Raw genomic sequence first — 16379 nt, forward strand, 5'->3', positions numbered from 1 at the left:
AATAATTGACTCTGGACTGTTGAAGTATTAAAAAATAATGCAGATCCGTGGTGGTAATGCTGCCACGATGCGATGCGAAGCGGAGCATTATTTTTCTAATAATTCAACGGCCCGTCATCAATTATTCCTTACTTAATATATTAACTAGGTTAATGAGACTTATTGTAAAGTGTTACCAGTATTATGTTTGTAGATTATAGCGAATGTTGACTAATGACCAGTAGACAATGTTTGAATGGAGGGGAAGAAACTCAGCTGGTGAGCTGTTCGCATCTGGTTATTGTCATGATAGTAACATCACCTTGAATGAACTGATTTTTCTGAATAATGCTAGACAATACTGCATAATCCACAATGAAATAATTTATAAACGCAGAGTTATATTTAAGTCTGTGTTCTATCATTCACTCGCTATTATTTTCATTTCATTGTTGCCCCCCCCCCCCCCCCATTGTTGTCTTCTATTTGACTCTCTCTCTCTCTCTCTCTCTCTCTCTCTCGCTCTCTCGCTCGCTCATTTCCATTCATTTATTCACTAATGTGGTCATGTGTCCTTATTACTGGCTAAGCAGATGCTGACATTAGTATTAACACTGTGATTTGAGTCTGTTGCAGTGGATGATTATAAAAGATTTGGGCCTAACCTTGCGACTGTGAAGGTCAACTCAGTGTTTACAAAGAGCATTAAAAAGAGTGACATTGTGCTTGCGAAACATAATTGCTACAAGAGGAAGGCAGTAAAACATGCATGTGTTTCTTCTCATAGAGGATAATTCGGGAACACTAGGTATTTTCCGGGTGATGCTAGTGAACTACTCACAGTTAGTCTGTTTGACTTCTATTTTAAGAATTCTACTTTAATGTTTCATGCATGCTTTAGTGCACAGATAGCTTGTTTGCGGTTATGAAATGCTAGCATTCAAACTTCTGGAACTCAATACATTTGTTTGGTTGCATTACCAAGCATGCTAATGAAAAAACTAGTCACTAACTGCTTGATTGGACTCAAAATTCAAGTACACATCCTTTGTGGATGAAAAACATATGCAGAAAAAAAAATAGATGCTTCATCCGACTTCTCATCGTCATGGGAACAATGCATGTTCTGGCATGTGTTTTTTATTTGTGTATTCTACTTTCCTGTGATTTATTCATTTGTTTGTTGCTGGCCTGATTTATTAGCTGAACACATGGAAAAGTCTCCAATAAACCTGCATATCCACTTCTACATTGAGTCTCTTTAGGATGTGTTTGCTTTGACCATGAAATGTTCTTATGGTGAAACATGACGTAACTACACCTCTGTGTCTGTTTCTTCCTAGTTAAAGGCAGTTTGCCTGTCAGGAGATAAAAATGAATAATTTCGCTAAACAAAAACCAGCTGTTTTTGGTGGATTTACAGTGTTTCTGTTTTTGTGTGAGGCAGCAACTTTCTAAAAGAAGAGTTAATGCATTGAGCAAACTCATGTCATAAGGTTAAGGGAAAGGAATGGGCAAACTTCCAGAAACTTCCAAACCCCATTAGATTGAAACCAATGGCTTTCTTATTTGAGGGGTAATGAATTGCTTGAGCAGACGGAGGGGCTCAAAATGATTGAAAATGATGCAAGAAGCAAAGATAACAGTTGTGTTAGTCAGTGGCTTGAAAGCGGGTAGACTTGTGTCTGGAACTTGAGCATCTGTCTCTGTCGAGTTCAAGTGAATTAAAGTAGGATTCTAGCGAGCACCTTGTTCATCGTTCTTCTACTGTGTTGCAGTAGGGCTTCTCTAGACAAGCAGACACCTGACTAGATTCAGTCAACTTTTATTGTCTTTTTTATTCACTTTAAAATATCAACAATTTGGACCCACAACACAATTTTAAAGCAGGATGAACTGAATAAACTTTGGCCATTTGCCTCACAAACATAACAAAGAAAACCATTTAAGCAAGAACTAATGGATTATTTTGGGTGATATTGTGCGTTCTTAGGTATGCATTCAAAAGTAGAATCCACAAAGTAACCATCTTAACATATGTTTCATATAACATTGATCTACAATTAATCGACAATTAACATTATTACATAAAGATCACAAATGTAAGAGTATGGGGAATAATTGTTGTTCATTATAAAATTTTCGGGGCAATTTTCACCAGTTTTTGATGGAAATTCAGTAGTATTTTTAAGGCAAAGTAAGATATAACACGTCCACATTCCCTTATGACTTCATCTTGAGTACCAAATATTCTAACCTTGCTCTCCATTTGGGTGACCATGTACTTACTACAAGGTTGCGGTCACATAAGCAGCATTTCTGCAAAATTTCTCAGGCAAAAAAAAGTCAATAGTGTAGGGAATCAATGCATAAAGCACCACTCACACCGAGGTTGCTTTCAAACCAAGCAGTTTCTGATGGTCAACACAGCAAATTTGTGTAACCAACTTGAATCTGATGTGAAGTCTGCATGGGGAAACGTGTGTGGGTTTTGAATGTGAAGTCTTGCAGAGCAACGGTAAATGTGACTGCACTTTGAGAAGGGGTAAATTATGGAGCCTTATGAATTATGGAATTATGGATGTTGTCATCTAATCCCTTAAGATAATTTGAATTAAAACAATGTCTACACATCAATTAGAAATGAACGATATTTAAAGATTCAGCAAATAAGTGGGTTATCTATACAGATGCACTGGACTGTCTCCTCTCCTTAGAAACAGAGAAGAAGAAATGTATGAACAATGCATGAATTAACATTTTCTGTGACTTTCTCTTATTAATGATTTTTATGATTATTGTAGACTAAAGGCTGGAATACACTACACAATTTTTGTTACAGATTTTTGCCCTGAAAAAGTCAACGCTAGTTGCCCAAAGCCAGAGAAAGTCTGCAGATATTTGGCATCTTGATTTTTAAGCTTCAGGCTATTATTCGGTCCAGTCGGAGGATGTCAGACATGTTTGATATTTTGAGCCGTTTTCAGAACACATTGGTTTCATTTGTCATGTACCTCATTTGCAATGAGGCGAATGTTTCTATGCGAGTTGGCTGTGTTCGGAACGATTTGAAAGTCTGTGATCCTCAGTTGTTTAGTGTATGATACGTAGTTTTAATCTGTAACAATTTACAAAGTTGTTTTACCAATTACAAAAAGCCTGATTTCCGTGTAATGTATTCCAACCTTAAGGAAATATTGGGGTAAAGTAGCAATTTTAACAATGCAAATTCAATTATTATTCTTGTATTAATTTGACCTTGTAATCGTGCTTACAATTGCTCAGAATGTTCTTTCTCAGAATCTTTGTTTATTTCCCTTAAAGGAATAGTTCACCCCAAAATTTTTATTATCCCATAATTTACTCACCCTCAATCCATCCTATATGACTTTCTTCTTTCAGCCGAACCCAATCGGAGTTATATCAAATAACATCCTGGCTTTTCCCAGCTTTGTAATGGCATTGAATAGAGCCTGAGTTTTTGAAGCTCCAAAAAGCTTATCTATCATCAAAGTAATCCATACGAATCCAGTGGGTTAAAAAAGGCCTTTTGTAGCGCAGCAATGGGTTTTTGTGAGAAAAAATATCCATATTTAAAACTTTATAAACTATACTCTGACCCGACGTAGGATGTATTACGTTATTAGGGTTTATTAACCCACTGGAGTCATATGGATTACTTTTATGATGGATGGATGGATGTGATTTTAGAAGCTTCAAAATCTCTCTATTCAATGCCATTACAAAGCTGGGAAGAGCAAGGATATTATTTGATATGACTCCGATTGTGTTCGGCTGAAAAAAGAAAGTCATATAGGATGGGTTGAGGGTGAGGGTATGAGCTCTCAGCCAGTGTAACATTCCGTTGGCAATTGGTACTGCACTCCATGTCTCAATGAATGAAGTAATGAAGGTATAGTTCACCCAAAAATTAATTCTATCATCCTTTTTTTACCCTCATATCGTTAAACATTACTTACTTTCCCTGTGGAACATAATTACATTTATTTATTTTTTTTAGCAATGGAAGTCAATTGTAACTAAAAGGTTCTTCAAAACACCTTCTTTTCTGTTCCACAAAAGAAAGAAAGTCATACAGGTTTGTATCGACATGAAAGTAAGTGTGGTGAACAATCCCTTTAAACTCTAACACTCTCACTGAATAGCCTCTCACAGAGTTGTTGTACGGGACGTGCAGGTTCCATTGCGAAACAGCATGTCGGAGGCTAAGCACTCCTTTGGAAAGTCCTTTGGGCCACATGTGGTCTGACGCCGTAGGGCGACAGCGCAATAGTCCACCTGCTCGGCATCCAGCCCGTTCTCCAGCCAGCGGAAGCAGATGATACGCTGGAACGAGCGGCGGAAGTTGTCAGACACAAATCCGTAGAGAATGGGGTTGGCGCCGCTGTTAGCGTAGCTCAGAATGACAAATAGCTGAGTCACCATGGGATCCGGCGGCTTGCAAAACACACTGATCAGCTGCACAATGTAAAACGGCATCCAGCAGACCACGAAAACGGCGACCACCAGCAGCACCATGCGTGTGATCTTCTTTTCAGAGCGCCGGCGCTGCAGCCAGCCCGCTTTGAGGCCCACGGCTCGCATGCGCACCACGATCAAGCAGTAGCACATGCAAATGGCTGCCACTGGGACCAAAAAACCCAGTAGGAATGTGTAGACAACAAACGCTTCCGACCACAAGGCCTCAGGCCATAGAAAGTTGCAGTCCACTCCACCGTCCTGCGCCGGGACCGTGTCTGCAAATATAATGATGGGCAGAATAACAAGCAGTGAAAGTACCCACACGCAAAGGTTGACCACTTTTGCGACGGTCGGGCGACGGTAGCGAGCCGCTTTGATGGGGTGCACCACGGCGATGTAACGGTCCACGCTCAGCACGGTCAGGCAGAAGATGCTCGTGAACATGTTGATGCCGTCCACGCTGAGAACCAAACGACACATGAGCGAGCCAAACGGCCAGTGGTGCACCGCGGCCGAGGTCGCAAGGAACGGGACGCTCAACATGAAGAGTTCATCCGCGATGGCAAGATTGAGAATGTAGATGTTGGTGGCCGTCTTCATCTTGGCGTACTTGAGGATGACGTAGATGACCATGGCGTTCCCTGTGACACCGACACAGCACACCAGTGCATAGATGGAGGGAATGATGATCTTGCTAGCATCAGGTTCAGATTCATAATAGTCATAGTCACCAGTCGAGTTGAAAGGCAAACCGGTTGAGAGCATGAAGCTCTCACTGCCATTGTATCCCGCAAGCTCAGCCATTTTATATTGTATTGTATTGTGTACGATATGTTTACCCAAATTGGGCCTCTCAGTTTGTGATTTCCAGTCAATGTCTTAATGGTGTTGTAAAGTCAGACATTCTCAAAATGTCACTCATAAAACAAACGGAATATCTCCAAGAATTGTTTTTTCTTTAACCTTCAAGTGTCCTTGAATTGTGCCAAACCAATAGTCAGGTCCTTATGTCGACCCAGCAGTCTCATCTCCAGCTTCTAAGGGATTCAGCTTCATAACTCAGAATATCTGAAGTACTAAGCAGAAACATTTCAATCTGAAGGCGAAATCTGCATCTGCAAAATTCTAAGTTGGAGCATTCTTCTTCAAATCCCAAGCAAACCTGTGCTCGTCTATGAGAGTGTGCAGGTGTTGAAGGGCACGGCTCACTGAGCATCTTTCAACTTCTCATTCTTGGCAGGGGAAAGGCATTCCAGCTCATTAAAAAGAAATTGAGTCTGTGAATCAAAGAATTACAATGTTACTCTCCACGTGCTCTCGCCTCAAGAACAACCTCCCAGTGGAGAATTGATCCACAGCATATTGTTGAATCAAAATTAGTTCATCTAGAGTTGAAGTTGTTCCATCGTACTATAGATGTGGCTGGAGGAGTTTTAGAGGTCTATCACAGTTTCCTTTCTCCCGTTGATGTTTCTTGCTCCAGGCGTCATTAAGACCTATAAAAGAAAAACCTTGTTAGTTAAAGGCACTGATGGCAATCCTAAGGTATATACAAGGGACATCTGCTCACTCAAAAAAGTGAAAATATCTATTGATAATATAAAAGTTGATTATTTTTACCCTATTTGCTCATTTAATTTGCTAGTTTTTTTTAACCATAAATCGAATAACATTTGGTGAGGTTTATGCTTAGAACTAAAATGATATTTGCCAGATATTCACCAGAATTATTTGAAATTTAACACTTGATTTCAATGGTCCACTTTAGACATTCTGCTAGCTAGAAGTAACTTTGCAACTACATGTCAACCAGCAGTCATTAGAGTTTTAGTAGACTGTCTGATTAATATCTGCTACTGTCTACACGTTATTTTGAGACATTACTGATTATAAGTTACTTTGCAACTACATGTAGTCTACTAAGCCGAACCCTAACCAAACAGTCTACTAATTCCCTTATGGGGGTCAGCCCTATGTTCCCACGGCCCTATGTTCCCACGGCCCTATGTTCCCACATTTCTAAGATTTATTTTTTTTTTTACTGAAAATTAGGCCCTATGTTCCCACAGCCCTATGTTCCCACAACCATATGTTCCCACAGCCCTATGTTCCCACAGTCCTATGTTCTCTCATTTAACTATGTCCCCTATGAAGGGTAGGTTTTAGTGCTTGTGCTGGTACAGGGATAGCCCAATTACATCCCAGACAAGTCTCCCTCCTCTGAGGAGTAGGTTTAGGTATGTTAGGATTAGGGTTAGAGTTAGGGTTAGGGTTAGGGCTGTGGGAACATAGGACTGTGGGAACATAGACATGCTCCCCTCTTATGAGAGTTAGCTGACATGTAGTTGCAAAGTTACTCACAGTTAGTTGAATGCCTAAAGTGGACTATCGAAATAAAGTGCAATGAAATTGTATAGTAAATAAATAGCATTTTAGTAATTTATCTTATTTAAGGCATTTGAATGGAAAAGATCAAATGACTGATTAAGAAAAATATAATTCGGTTTTGAGACACCAGTTCATCCATGTCTGACTGTGTGTGTCTACATTGATTTGCTCTGGTTATAAAATGGATTCAGAGAGTAGAAGTGAGATGTTCTTGTCATCCTTTGTGATTGTGGATGCATGAGTATGTGTGAAGGCTCTCTCAGCCCTGTCCAATTACAAGACGTGAAGATGCCGAGACACCTTTGGCATCAGTCTGTTTGCTTACAAAGAGCAAACATCCTCAAACAGGACTCAGCCATGGTGGTGCCAACTAAATGAGAAAGTAATGAAAAGGAGAGGAGAGAAAACACAAACCCCTGCCCCTCCTCACAGCTCAAGCTGTGCAGCTTGTGCCCCTGATCATCCACAAGGCAAATGCAGTGTCAAGCACAAATCTGGAAAGCTAATAATACGAACGGTTGGAATACAAATGGCTTTGTAATGTATAAAAACAGCTAATGCTGAAGAAAACAACCGAAACTGCATGCGAGCAGAATTTTGAGCACAGATAATAAATAAAGCTCGTCTTCTCCCCTGCCATTCGATTTTACAGTTTCAAACTGAGAGATAAAGATCCATTTTGAAAGATGGAACATTTTGCTAAATCTGGATAATTCCAAGCGCCCAGTTGTGTTATTGCTTATAACAATACATGCCGTGGTGTGTTTTTATCCTGGGGGCATTTTTCAGTCATTTTAAGCCATTTCTATGCCAAAATAGGTCTAAATTGCACTTGTATTTTTAGCCCGAACATTTTCTTTTCTTTTTCTTTAGGAAAATAACCACCCAGGTTCACGCTCATTCTTTGCTTTCAATACTTTTCTGCTTTCAATATCTAAAAAAGAAAAGAAAAGAAAAAAGTACATTTATACGCAGACTTTGTGACACTGACGCATACCGAACTGAATTGAATCAACATTGAACTGACTTGAGCTGAATAATGATTTGAGCTGAAGTGAATTTTTCACTATTGATGATTTTTTCCTCCTGTTTATTACAGTGAAGCTGCTTTGTATTGTAAGTGCTATTGTATATTAACAAATGTGACATGACTCAATGTGTTGTTCGATTGAATGGACTCCAAAGATACAATATAATATAATATACCATACAGATATAATCATATAAGCACAAAAAAAAAAAAAAAAGATTCTGTGCTTTAATGATACATACTTAACCGTTATTTATCAAATGCAGGAGAAAGAGAAATGACATTATTTACAAACCATTTCAGAGCTCTTTTGCCCGGTAAGTAGTGCATTCACTGCGGTAATATCCATAAGGGCATTTACTGCTCATGCCAAAGCAAAAGCCTTTTCAAGAAGCAATGGACATTTCATGTCTGTCATGTGATGTGTTCTTTTGGTCATATAGTAAAGGCTTAAAGAAGCATGGGATGGAATAGAAATGAGGATGACACTAAAGCAAGGAGGAAGAAAGAACAGTTGAAAAGGAAATTGTGGTGGGGAAATGGACCTTGAGCAGATACAGATACACAAACAGTGAGAAGCAGCAGGAGCAGAGAACATGGTGAAATAAAAAAGAAGGATTGTGAAAGAGGAGCAGGTCACAGGTGGACCGTCTCACACATACAACCGAGTGTGAGTTAAGACATGCTGGAGGAGCTCATGTTGAAAGATATGAGAGGAAGATCAAGGGAGTGAAAAAAGAGGGAAAGAGAATAAGTGAGAATGGGTTCACAGTGGAGAGGGAAACTCCATTACTGTTCTCTGACATTTTCCTCAAGCTACAGAGTCTCTCTCTCTCTCTCTCTCTGAGGTCACAGTAATGACTTGTAACACAGTAATGATCAAAAATCTAGTTTAAAAGTTCTTAGAAATATATATATATATTAACGGTTTTACCATTTTCACCAAGCTTTTTGATTTAATGTCAAAAATGTCAAGTGATGTATCCATCAGGCAAAAAAAAAGATTTGGCACAACCTATAGCTTCACTTTTTTTCTGCAGCTTTGATTCATTTTTAAAAACATCCTAAGTTATTATGAGCATAATTTACCATTTGTCCATACATTTTCAATTTTCAAAACTGTCCAAATATATTGAAGGTCTCTTTTTTTGGTCTCTTTCTTTATAAGCAATAGCCTTTCGATTAAATCACAGCAGTGTACCATGATTTGTTACTTTCTAATTCTAGTGCAGCATGCTTTGCATAGGACTTGAATTAATATTTAAATTAATTGTCACTTTATTTGTTTTTGTTGTTTTTTTTACTGAAGGGAAAGGCTTGTTAGTGTTCAATGCTGTTATGTTTGGCATTTAAAAGAGCTTCTGTAATGTTGAAATTTTTGTGGTAATCATTGTGCTGAAGAGTTTGACAACATGAAGGTAAACTCCACATTGACTCTATAAGCAATGACTGCAATGCCAGTGACAAGAAGTAATATCTTTTTCATTAAAATACATGCTAAATTAGTTACACATAGCATGTGCTAAAGCTGTGAAACAGATTAGATTGCCCGGTTCCAGGCCCACAACTCACAACTACAACTTTTGGGAAATCAATTTAAATATGTGTGTATATGTTATAATTTAAGTTCCTCTAACTCAATGTAGTTTGTTGGTTGAACACAATTTCTTTCGAAGTTGTCATGACTCAAAAAAATTATTATGCAAACGGTTACAACGAGCGTGCATATTAGAGGCGTTGTTTGAAAACCAATCATTAGTACCTACTCAAAGTAATAAACACTTTAAAAGAGTAAAAATATCTGAGTTTGAAAAAAATGCGCTGAAGATCAGCTAATGTTATTTTGCAAGCCAGTCTGTATAAAATTAGATTTCGCAGTGAATATAAAGTGAAAATTATATGGCAAGCAAAGCAAATTGGTTTCAAGGGTTGTTATTGCAATTAATATTCGTAAAGCCTAATTTACAAATGCATCCTATTTGTGTCACCCTCCCACAAATGCACCGTGTTTTGCAAGAATGTGACATTAGTTGAAACACTAATACGTAATAAAGGGTCTGAATACAATTGAGAGTACAAAACACAGGAGTCATTTTTAGACAAATGTGACATGATGCTTTTAGCACCTCTTACTGAACTCAAAGCATTTGGGTAAAACAAGAGCGAGTGGCTGTAGTGTGTGAACAGGCTATATACACTCTTGAGTACAGGTCAAAGGATGGTGATGTGTATTTTTCTGGTGTGTCTGTTTCATTGTATACTAAAAGGGCCATAAACAAAGACAGTGTTTCAGACCTTCAGGATTGGCTCCCGTTAATCGAACTCGTGTGTGTGTGTGTGTGTGTGTGCGCGCACGCGCATCCACTATAGACTTTCTGAAGGACTGTTTTATTTTCCCCATGTTAAAGATCTGCGTCTTTTCTTCTCTGAGGTCTTGTGTTGTGATGTTAAGCTATTACTTTTTGTCGTTTGAAATTTGAATGCAATTTCCACACTCTCCTAATTATTATTACCATAATGGAACAATTGTTGGGCAATTTGTGGCGCACAATTTGTGGCGGGAACAAAAGGAGAGCATTGGCTGTCACGTGTTATTGTGTTGCTTATTTGCACCATAGAATCAGTCTGAAAACGCGAGCTGCATCGAGGAATATTAAAGGCCCATCTCTGTGTTTGTACCCCTGTCACGTCTGGGTTTCACTCATGCTGAAACACAGCACTCAACTCTTGTACTGTCTGTTGGAGGGAGTGTATTTTATTTAGTTAGTGTACAGTCACAAGAGAAAATGAAAGTGATCGATGAAACCACATTCTGATGTGCATTTAAAACGTTTGTTAAGAAAACTCACAGTCTCCACCTTGTGGCAACATCAGGAGGTCTTTAGCCTACACTGATTGCAAAAGTCATTCAAGTCAAATAATAATAATAATGATAATATTGTCAACAATTAAAAATAACTGTTTTCTATTTGAATATATTTTAAAATGTAATTTATTCCTGTGAATTATTCCTATTTCCAGCATCAATACTCCAGTCTTCGGTGTCACATGATCCTTCAGAAATCATATGCTGATTTGATGCTCAAAAAACATTAATTATTATTATCAATCTTTAAAACAGTTGTGCACAATTAGTTTCTCAGGATTCTTTGATGAATAGAAAGATCTATTTAATTGTTTTGATTTTTAAATATAATCTTTTGTAACATTATAAATGTCCTTACTGTAACTTTTGATAAATGTAATGCTTCCTTGCTGAATAAAAGTATTGACAATACAATGAAAAAGTATTGAATATATATTATATATATTATTATTGTTCAATTTAGTTATATCATGTATATATGACCATTGTAAATGTAACCTCACAACAACAAAAATAATAATATTTGCAATAGATAGATGTGTACGCATGTTTAATCAGGTTGTTGTCCTTGGAATAGACGATTAATGTGATTCATGGAGACACCAGATAAATAGATCAGGAACTTCACTGCTTTGTTTTACTGCTTGTATTAAAACGTCTGATTTGATCTGTGTGGTGAGTTTTTACAGACACGATAGATTTCCATTTTCACCTTATCGGTCCTTGTCTGTCAGTTCTAGTTCAGCGTAACAGCAGAAGAGGTCGATGTGAGCCAGTAGTTTGTACAGTTATTCAGTCTAATGAGACTTTCAGTTAATCAGACCTCCTGTGGTTCATTCATTGGACACACACATTTCTACTTTCATGCTTCCTTTAAGCAGCAGCAGATATAAATTTTTCAGCTTTCAAGTACACACTAACAATTATATGCACCAATTATAACAACTATATTGCAAACTTGTTCCTAAACTACCAACTGTGTAAAATGAGCTCAAATTAAGTTTGGTTATTAAGTTAATATTTTAAATGAACTACTGATTAACCACTTAAATTAACATAAGAACTCATTTCAAAATTTAAAATGAAGTCACAGGTAAAAAATGCAGGTTGCTGAGGTCTTTTTTTATTTTAAATATACTGATTTATGGTTGATTTTACAAACTCAAATAGCTTTGGGAATATTCAAACTTTGAAAGAGTCTTCATATTTAATGATGCTGTATTCATAATAGTAATATAACACATTTCAATCTCCTTTAAAGTCTTCCAGACAAGTATTTACAAGAGGTCAGTAATATCACTGCAGCTGGAGCATGTGATCAGGCTTTTAACACATTATTACTGCTAATACACTCTTAAAATGAAAGGTTCCAAAAGACTGTTTTTGCAGTGATGTCATCAAAAGAACCGAATTTGGTTCCCCAAAGAACCTCTCAGTAAACCGTTCTTAAAAGAACCGATTTTTCTTAGTGGGAAGAACATCTAAAGAATCAAAAGACTGATGAAAACATTCCATGGATTATTAAAGGTTCTTTTTGGAACCATCAATGCCAGTAAAGAACCATTATTTTTAAGAGTGTAGATGAGAGTGACGCCGTCCACTTTAGCAGATCTTGGTGACTCACAACCACGGCTATGCACAGGGGTTTGACAGAAATGATGACTTCAAATAAAACCGCAGGACCGTATAAGCAGATTAAAATAATCTTGAATAATATCTCTCTCATCTTCACAATGACAAAATGTCAGAAACAGTTCCCCGCGTAACTGTCAAAACATGTGAGAGACACAAGTGAGTCAGTTTACAAGTGAATCAGTGTAATAATGGACACTTTAATAATAATAATGCAAAATGATAGCCAGTAAATGAGTTCAGAGAAACATTTCTGGTCCCATTTGGTATTAAAGAGGTACTGATGAAGACAATAAAGGTTGAGAAACATGGAAATAAACATATATACATAGTGTTTTTAGAAAATATATATTGTTTCCAGGTGTATATGCACCTGTTTCTGATGCTTATAAAGGAAACTGCTTGCTCTCTCTGCCCTTCTCATACACATACTGTAGTTACAGGTCTAAAACATTGTGTCCTCTTATATTGTTCTCAGATCAGTCCATAGACATAAAATCAGCATCGTTCAGAAGTGTTTTTTCCCTCACATGTAAGTTGTTAAAGGATAAAATCAATACTGTTGCTTTCCTGTATGTTGGCGCTTGCAACGCCAAGGTCATGGGTTCGATTCCCAGGAAAGCAAGAATTGATAAGAATGTAAATGTGTGAACCTTGAAGTGCAGTGTAAGTCGCTTTGGATAAAGCGTCCGCCAAAATGCATAAATGTAATGTAAATCATGGATAGTTAACTCAGCAATAACTCAATCTTCATTTCTGTTTTAAATAGCTCATAATGTGTAGAGTTTAGTATAGAGATACTGTAGTTTTCTTTACCTGTTGTGATCGCGATGAGAAGAGTTGTGTTGGTCTGCTGATATGTCAGTCTGTTTGTGCAGGTTGTTCAGTATCGTCCTCGTGATAAAGCTGAACATCTTCTCGTCTCCAGCTCTTTCATCTGTCCAACCCTTTATTGCCTTTCTGTCTCACTCATTCTGTCTCTAATTCTCTCCGTCTCCTTCTGTCTCTCTCTCTCTCCCCCTCGTTCATGCGATGCCATCACAGATTCTCCTTGATTCCAGTGGTTGTGCTCTCATATGTGCTCTCTCTCTCTCTCTCCATCTGTGTTCTCTCTCTCTCTCTCTCTTTCTCTCTCTTTCTCCGTCCGTCTGTGTGCTCTCTCTCTCTCGCTCTCTCTCGCTCTCTCTCCATCCTCCCTCTAATCTTTCTGTCTCATTGCATACACATTTATTCTATTTTCGGGACAAACACAGCAAACTCTCCTTTCTTTTTGCTCTATCTGTATTGATCGTATTGATCGTCTACCTTCACCTGAAACCTATTGTGCCAAGGTGCATTAAAACCCATTTATTTGAATGCTTCAAACTATCCTTTCATGAATGATTGTTAGGTGTTCTTTTGGTTGTCTTCAGGATGTAAGAAAATGGATAAAGATAATGGCAGTGGGCGGCTGTGGACAGTTGGATATTAAACTGTCAAAATTATATTCTTAGGTGCCAGTTTTTCTTGTCAAATGTTTTTTTCTCTTCATTTGCAAGTTTTCTCTTACAGTAAAACTAAAAAGTGGGCATATGACAGCGAAACAAAGAGACCTATTTGCATTTTGTGCATCATATATGCAAGTGAGAACCAATGCTCATTGATGGAATATTTTCAGTGAATCATAAATTATTTGATATATTTTGACTAGGAAAATAATTGATATAAAGTTTACAAGCTGTATCTACTTTTTTTTTTTTGTCCTTTTTGGAACTTGACAGGTCGGGTTGCTTTGTTTGCTTTGATTCATAATGTTCATAAAGAATTAAACAGAATTTTAATTAAATCATGGAGGTTATTCCATTTTTGTTATTCAACAATCTTTTTGTCCACATCTAGAGCACTGATGTTTTTGCATGCATTGCTTCGTGTGTCAATTCAAGGTCTGATTTTACAGAAGAAGAAAAAAACTCAAGCCTTTTAGATCCATTTAAAATTATTGAACGCTATGTGATGTTGCATTAATAATGAATGACTGATATAAAGCACTGGTTTAATGGGGTATATTGTCATAATGAATGAAGTTATGTTTTTAATAAATAGCTACAATTCATAATTTATTCATAAAATAATTCTTGGCATATTTGTACATATTTTTCTTGACACACGTTAATGTCTTAGAGACTCTCCCTCAGGCTTATAGCATTATCAGAGCTGCGCTCAGAGAACACGAAGCATGTTTGGACTTACTGAAATAATAAAAGCAAATACATTAGATTATGCTCAGCGGTAACCTTTCAGAATTCCTAGAAAATGTGTAGGATTTATGATTGTTCCTAGATACTTGAACCAAAGCTGCATTAGACCAGTAGACACACAGAGTGGTACAAATACAACTACTAATTCAGGAGATTTTCCTCAGAAGAATTTTCATGTTGTGCTGTTGAAGATTATATTTTTTAAGCATTGTGTTTAACATCAGTCTGCTCTTGTGCAGTTTGTATGAATCAATCCCCTTCAATCGAATGAATCTGTTATAGGCTATAATTGAAGAATGCCATTTCACTACAAGAATTCTGTCTTTCTCATGATGCCAATACTCTTGTGGCTGATTGGATTTTGTAATTTCAGATAAACCCTTGTCATAAATTCAGTATTCATCATATAACTTAGTAAACAACCTCAATTAATTCATTTTTCAAAAAAATTTGTATCATACTGGAAATGCCATGACCAAATAAATAAAATGCGTGTCTGCGGAAAACATGCATAGGAGAAAGGATTGGTATTGCTTTACATACATATGTATAGTGACAAAAAATGGACAAACCCAACTGTTGGTTTAAAAATTTTAACCTACGGTTAGGTTTGTCCATATTTGACCCACACATAGGCCCTCAGTGAGATTGTGTAGAAAGAGACCATTGCCTCTTTAAACTGGCACCACAACATTATACAGTACGTGAAAAGAAGCCTATAGATACTTAAATTAGTACATGATATAAGGATACCAGTCTTTTTGCAGTACAGTTCAAGTCGGTACACGTATTCTGTTTGACTAACAGAAAAATATCATATAATTATTATTAACAAGCAGCCTACTACTTTTAATTAGCTAAAAAAAAAATATATATATATATATATATATATATATATATATATATATATATATATATATATATATTAAGATCAGTTACTTGCCCTGCCAGGATATTCGCTGGCCCCATCTAAACAGCCTAAATATATAATGTTATGGCTTTCATTAGCCGCTTTTCCATTGCCCATTTGCGTAAAATTTTTGTGAATTTTTCTAAATGTCAATAAAAAACGATTGCGAAATGACAGCGTTTCCATTAACCGATGTTATGCAACTAAAACGTTTTTTTTTTTCCTCTCGCGATAAGTCATTAAAAAAAAACATGGCAACGGCGGTTGGTTGGTTTACGTAAATATCATTATTTTAAAATTGATGAGATGTTGGCGTGTTAAATAAGCATTATAGAGACAGAGCGTATTTAGGCCACGCCCACACCCAGGGGGAAAACAATCAAACCGTCTCCATTGACTTTGCATTGCGAGAGGCTGCCACCTTGTCATTTCTTGCTTCTAACAAAAGACAGAAAAATGCCTAAAAGCTGCTGGGTGACAAGGTGTACAGAAAACAAGCTAAGAAACCCAGAAATAAGTTTTTATTAGCTCTCGACCCCAAAAAACGAGTGTTTAGGACATAAAAGTGTATACAGGCAGTTGAGACAGAGCGTCACGTGTCTCATTACTCTGAGAACTAACGTACGTCCGCTGGAGGAGACCGTAATCGGCAACACAGGATAGTTTATCTTACAGAAATATAATATATAAATCTGACATTTGGATATTTGACTCACCAGTGACCAAATGTTTAACTTACTGCACACGTAGTGTATTTTAGTCATACTGAGTGTCAGGATCCCACAATTTACCCATTCGTTCCAGCCTGTATCCACTTTTATGTCCTCAAACGCTCGTTTTTGGGGGTCGACAGCT

At 37.2% G+C, this 16379-nt stretch overlaps 1 protein-coding gene across 1 annotated transcript; it reads right to left on the minus strand.

Moving 5' to 3' along the window:
• Positions 1-710: 710 nt before the first annotated feature.
• On the minus strand, positions 711-15192 carry sstr1b (somatostatin receptor 1b). Its single transcript, XM_082159694.1, has 2 exons — positions 13194-15192; positions 711-5957 (listed from the first exon to the last, which is right to left on the minus strand). The coding sequence occupies exon 2, from the start codon at positions 5263-5265 to the stop codon at positions 4150-4152; it is 1116 nt and encodes a 371-aa protein (XP_082015820.1). The 5' UTR covers positions 5266-5957; positions 13194-15192; the 3' UTR covers positions 711-4149.
• Positions 15193-16379: the final 1187 nt, after the last annotated feature.

Source organism: Leuciscus leuciscus, assembly GCF_965113295.1.
Source record: "Leuciscus leuciscus genome assembly, chromosome: 2".
NCBI classification, from domain to species: Eukaryota; Metazoa; Chordata; class Actinopteri; order Cypriniformes; family Leuciscidae; genus Leuciscus; species Leuciscus leuciscus.